Genomic DNA, 14,079 nt, shown 5'->3' on the forward strand with positions numbered 1-14,079 from the left:
GAAAGACCTGAGCTCAAAATCGACCTCAGGTATTTACTAATTTAATCTCTGTCTGCCTCACTTAACCTCTGTCTGCCTCTATTTTCTCACCTAGAAAATTATGATATTAATAGCATCTATCTCTCTCAGTTGTTGTGAGGATGAAATGATATAAAATTTGCAAAGCACTTTAGCACAGTATTTATATACAGCAGGTGTTTCATAAATACGTGTTCTCTTACATCTCCACTTCCTATCCCCAGGTAGTCTGCTTGATTTACTTTGGTTGTCTGATCACAGGGATATTCATTAAATTGAAACCTTTTATTGACAGATGTCAGAAATGATAGTTTCCAGGGAGTTAACATAGAGAAAAGGTACCCAGTGGAAATAGTATTGGCTGAAAGTAACACTTCTCCTAAAGAAGTTAGTAAACTTACTGTACAATAAATGAATAGGGTAGTTAGTTGCTTAGAGGCCAGAGAAAACCCCACAGAAGGTTGATAGCATTCTCAGTGTTCTCAGAATTTGTTTTTTAGCTTTTCGACATCCAACAGGGCCATGATGAAGACTGCTCAGTCATTCAGGAAAGAAATGCCAAAATTCAGGAAACCCATTGGACAATAAAATTTGGTCACTTTCTGTTTTAAAAAAAAAAAACAAGGAAAGACTAATGGCAAGTGTAGATTAAGAAGCAAGATATTACACAGAGTTATATTATTCTTGATCTTTAAAGGATAAAAAATCGCTAATGTGAAAAGTGAGTATACTACAAGCAAGCTCTATTGCATTCATTTTCCCTACAGAGAAAAAGACAATTTTGATGTAATCTCAATATTGAAAGCTTAAACCAGTATGGGAACAAGTAATCCTGGATTGAATTATTCCATATGCAAATGAACTTCTTCCTTGACACCTCATCAAAGATCTATTCAAGGAACAGGGGAGTTAGCAATAAAGTTAGAAAGTAGTTCTTGTAAATAAAACAAGCTTGCTGTTTAACAAGTTCTAGGGAAATCTCAAGGTCATTTGATTTGTGAATGATCAAGCTTAAGCATAACAATCCATTGTCATTATGTTGATAAAAACAACCACTCCAGTTTATTTTGCCTTCTGATATTTCTACAAATTTAAATAAGAGAAAAAAAATCATTTATAAAGCACCTACTATGGACTAAGCATTGCATTAAGTGCTGTACAAAACATACATGCATACACACAAACATATACACAAAACCCTCTGACTGTTATACTGTAGGTCACCTTGTTTTCTATTTCTTTCCTATAGGATTTTGGAGATGACGGATCCCTGTACATTACTAAGGTTACCACCACGCATATGGGGAATTACACCTGTTATGCAGATGGCTATGATAAACTTTTTCAGACTCATATCTTCCAAGTGAATGGTAAGAAGCACACTGTTGTAGTAATTATGTTCTTTGGTTTACTGGATTTAAAAAAATATCATGGTTGACTAGGAAGGGAATATAATGCTGCTTCATTTCTAAATTCTCAACTAAGTGAATACAGGTAAAAAAGATTTTTTTAAAGCTTGATGGTCTAAAAATAAATAATTTGAATAAAAAACAATATTCTAATCTCAAATAGTAGTTTCATACATTTTATTATTGTCCTTTTACTGCACAGTAATTTTGAAGTGGATAATTAAAAGAATGGACAACCTGAATTCTCTTTTCAAATCTCTTTTTGGCTATAAAACCCCAAACCCAGAGTTTACTTTTTTTAAAAAAAGTAAAATGATAAATGTAGCTTTAGCTACCTTAAGCACAAAAGCAGTTCAGCTGCATATTTGGTTAATTGCTTACTAGCTATTTACATCTAAGGGAAATTTGCCAGCTTCCCCCACTTGCTCCTCCCCTTGACTCAATTCAGTCACCTAGTCCTGAACTAAGAAACTTCTCATAGCTCTCTGTGTGACATTATTTAGAAACCAGATTGTAATTTCACCCCAATGGATAACAGATACTATGAAAATTAATTTTAAGACATGTTAATAAATTTCCTATTTCTGCATATTAAATTAGTACTATTTCCAATAATTAAAGATGATGATTCCAGGATTAATTACTATCCATGTGGCTATAAGGATCAGCAATATGCCCATGTAAAGATTCTTCTTTGTGATTTATAATCCCTTGTGAACTTGTCTCTTTGAAATGATGTGTAAGAATAGAAATGGCTGAGCAAAACAGAAAACAAACAAACAAAAAACAAAAACATTAGACTGAGAATCCAGGGTGCTAGTTTGTACTCCTTGCTTGGCCAACAACTAGATTTGTGAACTTCTGGACAAAACAAACAAACAAAAAACACATTGACATTTTTGAGCCCAGGTTTCCTCCTATATAAAATTAAATTATTGGATTTAGGTGCTCTTAAATAGACATCTTGACATAGGCTCCACAAACTTGTTTTATTTTTTAATTGACAATTATATTTTAATATAATTAATTTCCTTTGTAATCCTATGTAGTTGATTTTATGCATTAAAAACATAAAATATAACTGTACTATAGAGCAGCAGTCATCAAAACTACCTGGTACTGGCTAAGAAACAGAGTCATGGATCAGTGGATAGCATATGAACACAAGAGGGAGAAGTCAACGACCATAGCAATCTACTCTTTGATAAACCCAAAGAGGCCAGCTTCTGGGCTAAGAATTTACTATTTCACAAAAACTGCTGGGAAAATTGGAAAATGGTAGGGCAGAAACTGGGCATAGATCATACACCATAAACCAAAATAAAGTCAAAATGGGTTCATGATTTAGGAATAAAGGCTGAAACTATATAAGCAATTTGGGAGAGCAAGGAATAGTTTATCTATCAGATTTATGGAAAAGAAAAGAATGCATGACACAACCAGAGACAGACAGCATTAAAAAATGTGAAATGGATAATTTTGATTATGTTAAATTCAAATGTTTTGGTACAAAAAAAGCCAATGCAACAAAGATTAGGAGGGAAGCCAAAAATTGGGAGAAAATCTTTACAACTAGTGTCTCTGATAAAGGCCTCATTTCTAAAATATACAGGGAACTGAGCCAAATATATAGGAATACAAGACATGCAGCAATTCAGAAATGGTAAAAGGATATGAACAGGAAGTTTTCAGAGGAAGAAATTAAAGATATCTATAGGCATATGAAAAAATGCTTGAAATCACTGCTGATTAGAGAAATGCAAATCAAAGCGACTCTTAGGTACCACATCGCTCTTGTCAGATTGGCTAAAATGACAAAACAGGAAAATGATAAATGCTGGAGAGGATGTGGGAAAATTGGAACATTGTTCCATTGCTGATGGAGTTGTGAACTGATCCAGCCATTCTGGAGAGCAATTTGGAACTATGCCCAAAGGGCTATAAAAATGTTCATACACTCTGACCCAGCAATACCACTTCTAGGGTTGTATCCCAAAGAGATCACAGAAGTGGGAAAAGGGCCTATATGTACAAAAATATTTATAGAGGCTCTTTTTGTAGTAGCTAAGTATTGGAAATCAAGGGGATGCCCATCAATTGGGGAATGGCTGAAAAAGCCATGGTACATGAAGGTAATGGAATACTATTGTGCTATAAGAAATGGGGATGATATGGACTTCATAACAACCTGGAAAAACCTACACGATATAATGCTGAGTGAGCGGAGCAGAGCCAGGAGAACATTATACACAACCACAGATATATGGATCCTGTGAGGTCTAACCCTGATAGACTTTGCTCTTCTCAGCAACACAAGGTGCAAAGACAACTCCAAAGGACTCACAATGGAGAATACTATTTACATCCAGAGAAGGAACTATGAAGTTTGAATGAAGATTGAGGCACACTTTACACTCACCTTTTTTTTCCTCCTTTTTATTCTCTCTTTTGTTTTCGTTTTTGGGGTTTTTTTGGTTCTGTCTCTTCTTTCTCATGATTCATTCCATTGGTCATAATTCTTCTCCACAACTTGACTAGTGTGTAAATCACTTCAATGCAAAGTTATACATAGAAGATATATCGGATTCCATACCATCTTGGGAAGTGAGGGGTGGGGAGGGAGGGAAGAAAATCTGGAACCCAAAATTATGTAGAACCAAGTGTTGTAAGCTAAAAATAAAAAAAAAAATTAAAAATTTTTAAAAAGCATAAAATATTCTGAGAAGTCTTTACCAGACAGCAATTGGTGTGCATGACATGCAAAAATTTTCTACTTTAAGAACTTTTTTTAACCATAAAATCCAATTATTCTAATAATATAAATTGCACCTCTTGTTATAACAAATATTTACCAAGTATTTACTATGGGTCCAGCATTAGGTACTATGATATTTAGTCATGAAAGACCTCCTGTGTTAGGTGCTGGGGATTAAAACATGAAAGGGGAGCAATCCCTGCCCCTCAAGGAAGTTACATTCTATAGAGGAAAACAACATTTATAGCAAAACACATATAAGCAAGAAGAGTCTGGTACAGGGGAAAGAATGCTTACTCCAGAGTCCGAGGGGCTGGGTTCAAGTTCTTCTTCTGACACAACTAACCTATGTCATATTAAAGAAGTCTCTTAACCTTCTTTAGACTCAGCTTCCTTATCTGTCAAATGAGGAGGTTGGACTAGTTAGCCTCTGAGGTGATTTCCAGCTTTAGATCTAATAACGTGATGAGTGTACATCATATTATATAGGTGTATGTCACAAAACATAACTGAACAGAGAGTAATTAGCAACTGAGGGGTTCTGGAGAGACTTCCTGAACTAGGCCTTAAAGGAAACTAAATCTTCTAAGGTTTAGGTATAGAAGAACTGCATTCCATGGATTTGGTATAGCTTGTTCCATGGTATGAGGATGGGAAAGGGAGGGTTTTGATTGAAAACTAACAAGAACATTTTGACTGGACCAGGGATTAGGTGAGGGAATAAACATTTAATTACCACTGCAATGTGCCAGGCATATAAGATAAGAATAAATAAGACAATAATAATAATAATAATGATAGTATTTTAAAAATATGTCATTTAATCTCATTTGATAGTAACATGCATAAGGGTTAATGTTATTATATAAGAGCAGAAAGCTCCTTTGGGGACAGATTTTGAATGGCTTGAAGTGCCAAAAAGAGGAAGTTGCAAAACAGTTATTTTCAAAGATCTCTGATTAAGTTAAAACAGAGATTCTCATTTTTTTTTCATCTCTCGACCCATTTATATTCTTAAAATTTATTGAGGACTCCAAAGAGCTTGGATTTATGTGGATTGTATCTATTGCCATTTAACATATTGGAAATTAAAACTGATAAATTTTTATGTTAACTCATTTAAAATAATTATGAACACACATATTAATATAACTATAATATTTTAATGAAAAATAACCACATTTAAAAAAAATGAGAAGAAGAGCAGTGATGCCTTAAACAATTTGGGAAAATACACATAGAAGAATAAAGGTGATGGGAAGATACCTTGAATTTAAAAAGACCTTACAAAATCAAGTCTCACAAAAATTAGAAATCATTTCTAAAAGTATAATCAGTATACTCTACCACTCCTATACAGTTTCCCAATTTAATTTATTTTTTTGTGATATTTTTGTGCTTGATAGAATGTTAAACTTTAATGTTAGGGCAGATACCTCAGTCCTATTAGCCTATTCATGTATAAAATTAGAATGTAGGAACTGGGAAAAAATGGGATGCTGTTAGTTTTCAAGGGCAGGAAAAATTAAAAGATTTGATCAAGGACTATGTTGTTAGGCCCACTAAATCTTCAACAATATTAGAGAGAAAACTATTTATGCAGGAAAGATCATCAGATGAGGAATCAGAAGACTTAGTTTTGAATCCTATTTCTTCTACTTTCTAACTTGATGAATTCTAAAGACAACTAGATGGTGCAGGGCCACTGCAGGGCCAGTAGATTGAATCAGGAAGACCTGAGTTCAAGTTGTTGTGTGACTGTGGGCAAGTCACTTAACCTCTTTTTGCCTCCATTTCCCCATCTATAAAATGGGGGTAATAACACCTAACTCCCAGAATTGTTATGAAAATCAAATGAGATATTTGTAAAGTGCCTAGCACAGTGGAAGACACAGAATAAGCACTATATAAATGTCAGCTATTTTTATTATTTTAGGTGGAATTGTAATAATCACAAGGCCAATGGGACTTCCTCACACGTTATTGCCATCACGGGATTCTTTATTCCTCTCTGGGGCAATTGCCTTCCCTGTATCTTGCCTCGTAGTTCTCTACCAGCCTGTACCACATCAGTACCACATCTAAGACTCCATTGGCTTTTGGCTGGATTCCTGTTACCTCTAATACTGCTAGATTTGGACTGTCTTGGGAGAATGAGCTATTCTCTCTCCTCCCACCATCATCTCCTGCCACTACCACCATGACACAGTTCATGACTCTTATTTTAGGCAAATCGCTCTATCACTTTGAGGCTCAATTATCTGTAAAACAAGAGGTTGTGTTAAGTGACTCCTAAAGTTCCCTCCAACTATAGGTATCTCTTTCCATGACCAGCTTTTGCGTTGTGCTTTTCACGTTTACTGGCCAAGTGATATCTGGCAATTCATCTCACCATCCTGCTCTTCAGTTTCTTCATTTTCATAATGGTCAAAATAATAGTTCAATCACTTACCTCACAAGATTACTATAGCCTGTAACCTGCAAGCACTATGTAAATGTGAGATATTACAACCCATTTCTAAGACACACCATTCCCTTTTCAGATCTGTTTGGAAGACATGTAGGAAATCAGTGTTTTTCAGAGATCTGTTCTAACTGTGCAGATTCCATGCTAATTATTACCAAAAAGAAAACAAGAATGCCTGATTAGAATGTGCCCTGCAAATACTACTAATAATCACTGCTCAAAAAATTAGAAAAAAATACCTTTCATGCTCCTAATTATTCCCACATGTGGCATAAGGAAAACCTCCTCAATTCAATTGCTCTTCAAGCAACAAAAATGCTAAATTAGGATTACATAGGAGAGATCTCAGGCTCTTCTCAGAACATAAAGGCAAAGCAAATAAAAAGCAGGACTTAATAGAATCATTCTGTTAGAACCAATCAGGCTTTTTCCTGTTTTTCCCTCCATAAAGTAAATTCTAGATCTAGAATTCTAGCATATATAACAGGATGGCTGGAAAATTCCAAATTATTTGTTGTTTATATGTGTCTGCATTTACAAGGGACATATGCATATTGCTGCAACATCTATCTTGCCTGTCACTTAGGCCTAGCCACACTCAATGACTAGTCTCTATATTTTTCATTCTTGACAAGAGCTCTTTGAAGAGGCAACACCGTAGTGACTGACCTCTTCAGACAGCTGACTCATACTTGGATACTATTTTTCTTGAGCCTGACTAAGATAGAATCTGGCTTTAAAATATCTTGTCAGTCATGGACTAGATGGGTCATTGGGTCAGAATGCAATGTAGAGTGGGTGAAGCCATGGGTCTCAAATGCTGTGTAAAGAAAAGAAAAAAAAGGCATTGCACATATTTTACAGCTCTTCTATTTTTTTTCCCCTCAGTAGCATCATAATTTGTTCTGATTTTATGTAGTTGAAACTCTTTTAATTTGTAAGCTATAGATAACATAGAAACATTAAGCTGGAAAAATGAAACACTGTTCTGAAGAGTATATCAGCATATATCCAAGTACAGCAGTCATGTTTCCAAACACATACACAGCGGTCAATAGTTATAGGACAGGATAATGACTAATTAATGTAATGACACTTGTATCACAGGAGAGTAGAAAGGAGGTTAATGTGATAATGAGACTTATTTGATCTTAAAGATTTAGTATGAGGGTACTTTGAAGATAGTTTAATTGGATTTTAAGTACCTTTTCCAATTTGCATGTGCACTTGTTAATCTATATGTCTTAAAAATGAATTTCAAATCATTTGAATTAATAAATTGATTTAATCCCACTTTTTAAAGGTTTTTTGCTATGATTTCCATTTCATGCATGGTTTGTTGAATCATTTTGCTAATGACACATTTAAAAAATATTGTATTATGTTTGAATTTAAACATGAAGGATTATAGAAATATTAGAATCATAGTTCTGGGCTGAAACATATCTCCAAAATAATCTAATCCAGACTCCTTCATGGATGAGAAAAGTGAGGTTAGATAACTTAGTCTCAAGATCATATGGGTAGGAAATATCAGAGCCAGGATTGGAAATTAAATCCAAATGTCTTTTCATTATATTACTCTGCCTCATATCTTTAAGATGAGCTTGGGAAGTCCCCCTTTCCGTAAATTGCACAAATGATGATTTCTCTTGCAGTCTTCACAAATACTATTTTTTACCTGAAATTCCTTGAAAGGAATGTTCTCCCTTCATCACGTTTACTACTTCTCATATTTTGTCCAGTGCCCTTTCAGCTTCATCTTGAATACATTTGCAGCCTGCATTAATTAACTTAACTTAGTTTGCTGATTATAGTTGAACCTACTTCACAGGACTGTGTGAATATTAACATTTGCTATTGTTATTTTAAAACTTCCTGAGTTGGGTCATTTACTATATAATGCCACTTAGTGGAATACACACACACACACACACACACACACACACACATATATATATATATATTAATTAGTAATGAATTTGATATAATTATTTGATAACGATGTTATTTTTATAATCAGAACAGACAAAATAGTCAATTAAGAATTTAAAAATCTGATTACAAATGTTCAAAATAAAAAAAGTGATCAGAATATATTTGAGTATCATGTTTAGTTCTGGGCACTATATTTGAGGAAGGACATTTTAAAATGATCATAGTATAATGAGTACTAATTACAAGCCAAATGAGACATTTTTTCTAATTTAGTATTTTATTTTTCCCCAGTTACATGGAAAAACAATTTACGACATTTGCTTTCAAAACTTTGATTTGCAAATTCCTTCCCTTCCTCCCTCCCCACTCTGCAACCCCTCATTGAGAAGGCAAGTGATGTGATATAGGCTATACATGTGTAGTCATGCAAAACATATCCATGATTGTCATGCTGTGAAAGAAAACATAAAAAAAAACTAAAGAAAAATAAAGTAAAAAAAAAAGTATGCTTAACCTGTATTAAAACACCATTAGTTCCTTCTCTGGGGACGGATAGTATTTTTCATGCTAAGTCCTCCAGAATTGTCTTGGATCATTGTTTTGCTGAGAATAGCTAAGTCATTCACAGCTGATCATCTTACAGTATTGTTGTTACTTTGTACACAGTGCATTTCATTTTGTATCAGCCTATATAATTCTTCCCAGATTTTTCTGAGAGCATCATGCTTATTGTTTCTTACACTTTAATAGTATTCCATCATAATCACATAACACAACTTGTTTAGCCACTCCCCAATTGATGAGCATGCCATCAATTTCTAATTCTTAACCCCCAGAAAAGAGCTGCTATTAATGTTTTTGTGCATAAAGATCGCTTTTCTTTTTTTAAAATCTCTTTTGGGATACAGACCTAGTAGTGGCACTGCTATGTCAAAGGGTATACATGGTTTTATAACCTTTTGGGCATAGTTGCAAATTGCTCTACAGAATCAGTTCACAACTCCACCAACAGTACACTAATGTTTCATTTTCCCTATATCCCCTCAACCATTTCTTATTGTCTTTTTCTGTCCTATTAACCAATCTAATTGGTATGAGGTAGCATCTAAGAATTGTTTTAATTTGAATTTTTCCAATTAATAGTAAGAGTATTTTTTCATATGGCTATAGAAAGCTCTAATTACTTCATCTGAAAAGCAATCATAACTTTTGATTATTTATCAATTGGGCAATAGCTCTTATTTTTATAAATTCAACTTAGTTCTCTGTATGTTTGAAAAAAGAGGACTTCATTGGAGAAACTTGCTTCAAATGTTTTTTCAGTTACTATTGCTAACTGTGTTTCCCTCCATCCTGTCTTCACTCTGTTTATTCTATTCTCTCTCTTTGCTCATCCTGTCCCTCCTCAAAAGTGGCTTGCTTCTGACTACCCCTTCCCTCAATATGCCCACCTTTCTATCACCACTTCTACTCCTTTCTCTTAGTCCCTTCCCCTCCTACTTTCCTGCAGGGTAAGGCAGATTTCTATAACAAATTATGTGTGTATGTTATTCACTCTTTGTGCCAATTCTGATGAGAGCAAGGTTCACTCACTACCCCTCACCTCCTCCCACTTCCCCTCCGTTGTCAAAGCCTTGCATATTTTATGTGAGATAATTTGTCTTATTCTGCCTCTCCGCTTTTCTTTCTCCCATTAACATTCCTCTCTCATCCTTAATTTTATTTTTTAGATAGCATGCCTTTACATTCAACTCACACCTGTGTCCTCTTTATGTGTGTGTATGTATGTGTATGTATAAACATAATATATATATGTATGTATACACACACACGTGTGTGTGTGTGTGTGTGTGTGTGTGTATTCCTTCTAACTGCCCTAATAATGAGAAAGGTCTTATGAGTTACCAGTATCATCTTCCAGTGTAGGAATGTAAACAGCTTAACCTTATTAAGTTGCATATTTGAAAATCAAATTTTCTATTCAGCTTTAGTCTTTAAATCAAGAATGCTCAAAGGTCCTCATTTAATGCCCAATTTTTCCCCTGAAGGATTATAGTCAGTTTTGCTGGGAAGGTGATTCTTGGTTGTAATCATAGCTTCTTTGTCCTCTGGAATATTACATTCCTAGCCCTCTGATTCTTTAAGGTAGAAGCTGCTAAATCTTGTGTTATCCTGACTGTAGCTCTATGATACTTGAATTATTTCTCTCTGGCTTCTTTCCATATTTTCTGCTTGACTTGGAACTTTGGAATTTGTCTATAATGTTCCTGGTAGTTTTCATTTGGGAATCTCTTTCAGGAAGTGATCAGTGGATTCTTTAAATTTTTATTTTACCCCCTGGTTCTAAAATATCAGGGGAGTTTACCTTAACAATTTCTTCAAAGATGATGTCTATGCTCTTGTTTTTTTAATCATGGCTTTCAAGTAGTCTAATAATTTTTAAAATTGTCTCTACTCGATCTATTTTCCAGGTTAGTTGTTTTTCCAATTTGATGTTTTACATTGTCTTTTTTTATTCTATCAATTTTGTTTTATTGTTTCTTGATTTCTCATAAACTCATTAGCTTCCATTTGCTTCATTCTAAATTTTAAGGAATTATTTTCTTTAGTAAGCTTTTGGACTTCCTTTTCCATGTCTGTTTTTAAGGCATTCTTTTCCTCATAGACTTTTAGGACATCATTTACAATTTTGCCTTGTGTTATGTTCTTCAGTATTTTTTCATATCTCCTTTACCAAACTGTCGACTCTTTTTTCATGATTTTCTTGCATCACTCTAATTTCTCTTCCCGATTTTTCTCTACCTTTCTTATTTAATATTCAAAATCCTTTTTGAGCTCTTGCATGGCCTGAGATCAATTCATATTTTTCTTAGAGGTTTTGGATATAGGAGCTTTGAATTTGTGTGTTTTGATCTTCTTTGTCACCATAATAACTTGCTATAGTCAGAGTTTGTTTTTCTTCCTGTTGTTTGCTCATTTTCCAGCCTATTTTTTGACTTATAACTCCTTGGTAAAGTAGGGCTCTGCTTCCAGGGTGGAGGACACACTGTCCCAAGCTTCAGTGTTTTTGTGCAGCTGTTTGCAGAGATACTTCTAGGGACCTGTAAGTTTTCAGTTCTTCCAGGGGGTGTGATCTAAGAAGGGGTGTGAGGAGGGTTCCCCCTTGCACTGTGGCTATAAGCTCTGGTGTGCTAGTGTTCCTCCTTACCCTGGGGCTACCACCCAGGACTACTGCCCTCATCTGAGTATGGGCAAAGCAACAGAATCCTATCTCAGTGCCAGGAAAAAAAAAAAAACAAAACCCTCTGTAATCTCCTTCTGACCAATTGTTCAACCCCCTTATCATCTGTGATGTAAGAGCTCTAAAAGCAGCTGCTGATGCTGCTAATGTTGTCACTCCTAAGGTCTGCTCCTGGTTTACAGTGCCTGGGCTATTCTGGCATGGCCTATGCTGTACTGGGCTCAATTCTCAGGTGTGACAGCCCTTTCCTGTTGACCTAAGTTGTCTTAGGCATCTGTGGTCTGAGAGGTCTGAAAACTGCTTCTGCTGCCACTGATTCATTAGCCCAGTTTGCTTAGTCTTTCCTGCTGACCTTCTAAGTTGTATTGGGATGGAAATCTGTTTCACCCCATCTTTTTGTGAGTCCTTCTGCTCTAGGATTTGTTTAGAGTCATTTTAAAGATATTTGTAGGGGTTTGGGGGAGAATTCAGGCGAAAGTCTGCCATCTTGGCTCCACCTCCTAAATGAAAACCCTTAGTACATAAAAAAAAATACTGTGAAAACGTTGAATGTATCTTTTTATATACATATACATAGAACTGGAAAGCACTTTAGAGATCACCTTCTCAAACTTTCATTTTATGAATTCTGATTTTTAATGTATTTGTTCAATGTATGGATGAATGGAGGGCTACTCTAAGCCTGTCACTCAACCGAGAGGCATGGGGACCTGAATTCTCTTTGATGTTGCCCTTAGTTATCTATGTTAGCTTAGATAAGTCACTTAAACTCTCTCAAACACAGTTTCTCATCCAGAATAGGAGAAAGCCCAAGAATGGGCATAAGTGTGCTCAACATTCTTGTCTATCTCTAAATTCTATGATCCAACCCTCCCCATATTTAAAATGCTTCCTAGGTTATTTGAAACCCTTGGGAAGTTGCAATAGAAATTATAAAACCAAGGGAGGCAGGGAGTTTAAAAAGTTTACAAAGACATGACATATTCTCATTTGATCTGTCAAAGCTTTACATTACTATTCAGAGTCACAACAGAGAACAGACAAATAAGGTCCTTGTTTAAGGGATTGCCAAAAAAAAATTTCAGGTGTGCAAATACTATACCAAGTTTTATAAGTTTTTGGATAGGAGTGCAATTTTATAGTCTTGTTTAAGGCACACAATGATCGGCTCATACAGTTGAAGTTATACCCACCACCATCTTTGTTTTGCCTTTTTACATTCTAAACAGGATTTGCTCAGGACTCTTAGATGTCCTCCACTGAGAGTTCTTCTACTCCCTTTCATAGAGATTCCTCTTTTCTGAATTCCTATGCCATTTTTAAAAAAAATCAGTGGGCATGCAACCATCCATCCCAGCATATTGAATTGCAATGGATAAAATTGTTGGGCACAAAGATCTATGACTTGTCTGTTTGTCTCAGTTTCTCAACTGCAAAGTTGGGATAATAATAATGCCTACCTCCCAGGGTGGTTGTGACAATCAAATGAGATAATATTTATAAAATGCTTAGCCCAGTACCTATGATAGATCAGGCACTATATAATTTTAGTTATAATCTTAGTTATTATTAATAATGTGTATGTTGTACAAAACCATTATTATTAATAAATTATTCATTTGTATATTGTCCAAAATTTGGGTTACATATACTGTGAGAGCCATTCTTGCTTGACTGTGTCTGTACATGGGCTGTATTAAGAGGGATATAGCTTTCAGGAATAAATGGGTAATAGTCTCACTATAATTTCCTTTAGTTGGATTGTATTTGAATATCATGTTGATTTCTAGGCACTATATTTGAGGAAGGACATTTATAATCTGGAGAGTGTCCAGAAGACAGTAATTAGCCTGGTGATGGTTCTTGACAAAATTGTGGGTGTTTAGCCTGGAGAAGATAGTGTAGTGATGTGTTGTATAAAAAGGATTATAGCTACCTTAGAGTGTTTTTAAGGCTGTCATGTAGAAAAGAGATTAAACTTGATCTGCTTAGTCTCTCAAGGCAGAACTAGGAATATAGGGTGAGAGTAGCAAAGAAGCAAATTTGGAATTCACAAAATGAAAACTTCCAAAATGAACTATCACATTAAATTTAAATTTAATTTAAACTATTTAGAAAGCATAGGTTTCCCCATCCTGAAGGTCTTCAAACAAAGCTGGATCATCTGACTTCTAAAACATGTTATGATTAGGGTTTTTTGTGGATATGGGTTAGACTATAATGTGACTGAGGTACTTTCCAACTCTGAAAT

The 14,079-nt window shown here is 35.0% G+C and overlaps 1 protein-coding gene across 1 annotated transcript in view; it reads left to right on the forward strand.

Annotated features, from left to right (window-relative positions):
* Window positions 1-1,276: 1,276 nt before the first annotated feature.
* Window positions 1,277-14,079, forward strand: part of LOC118854676 (follistatin-related protein 5) — a 227,600-nt gene continuing 214,797 nt past the window's right edge. Inside the window, exon 1 of the mRNA XM_036764982.1 lies at window positions 1,277-1,388. Within this exon, the coding sequence (XP_036620877.1) occupies window positions 1,319-1,388 (70 nt within the window). The 5' untranslated portion in view covers window positions 1,277-1,318. The remainder of the gene's footprint in view (window positions 1,389-14,079) is intronic.

Source organism: Trichosurus vulpecula, chromosome 6, assembly GCF_011100635.1.
Source record: "Trichosurus vulpecula isolate mTriVul1 chromosome 6, mTriVul1.pri, whole genome shotgun sequence".
Taxonomy (NCBI): Eukaryota; Metazoa; Chordata; class Mammalia; order Diprotodontia; family Phalangeridae; genus Trichosurus; species Trichosurus vulpecula.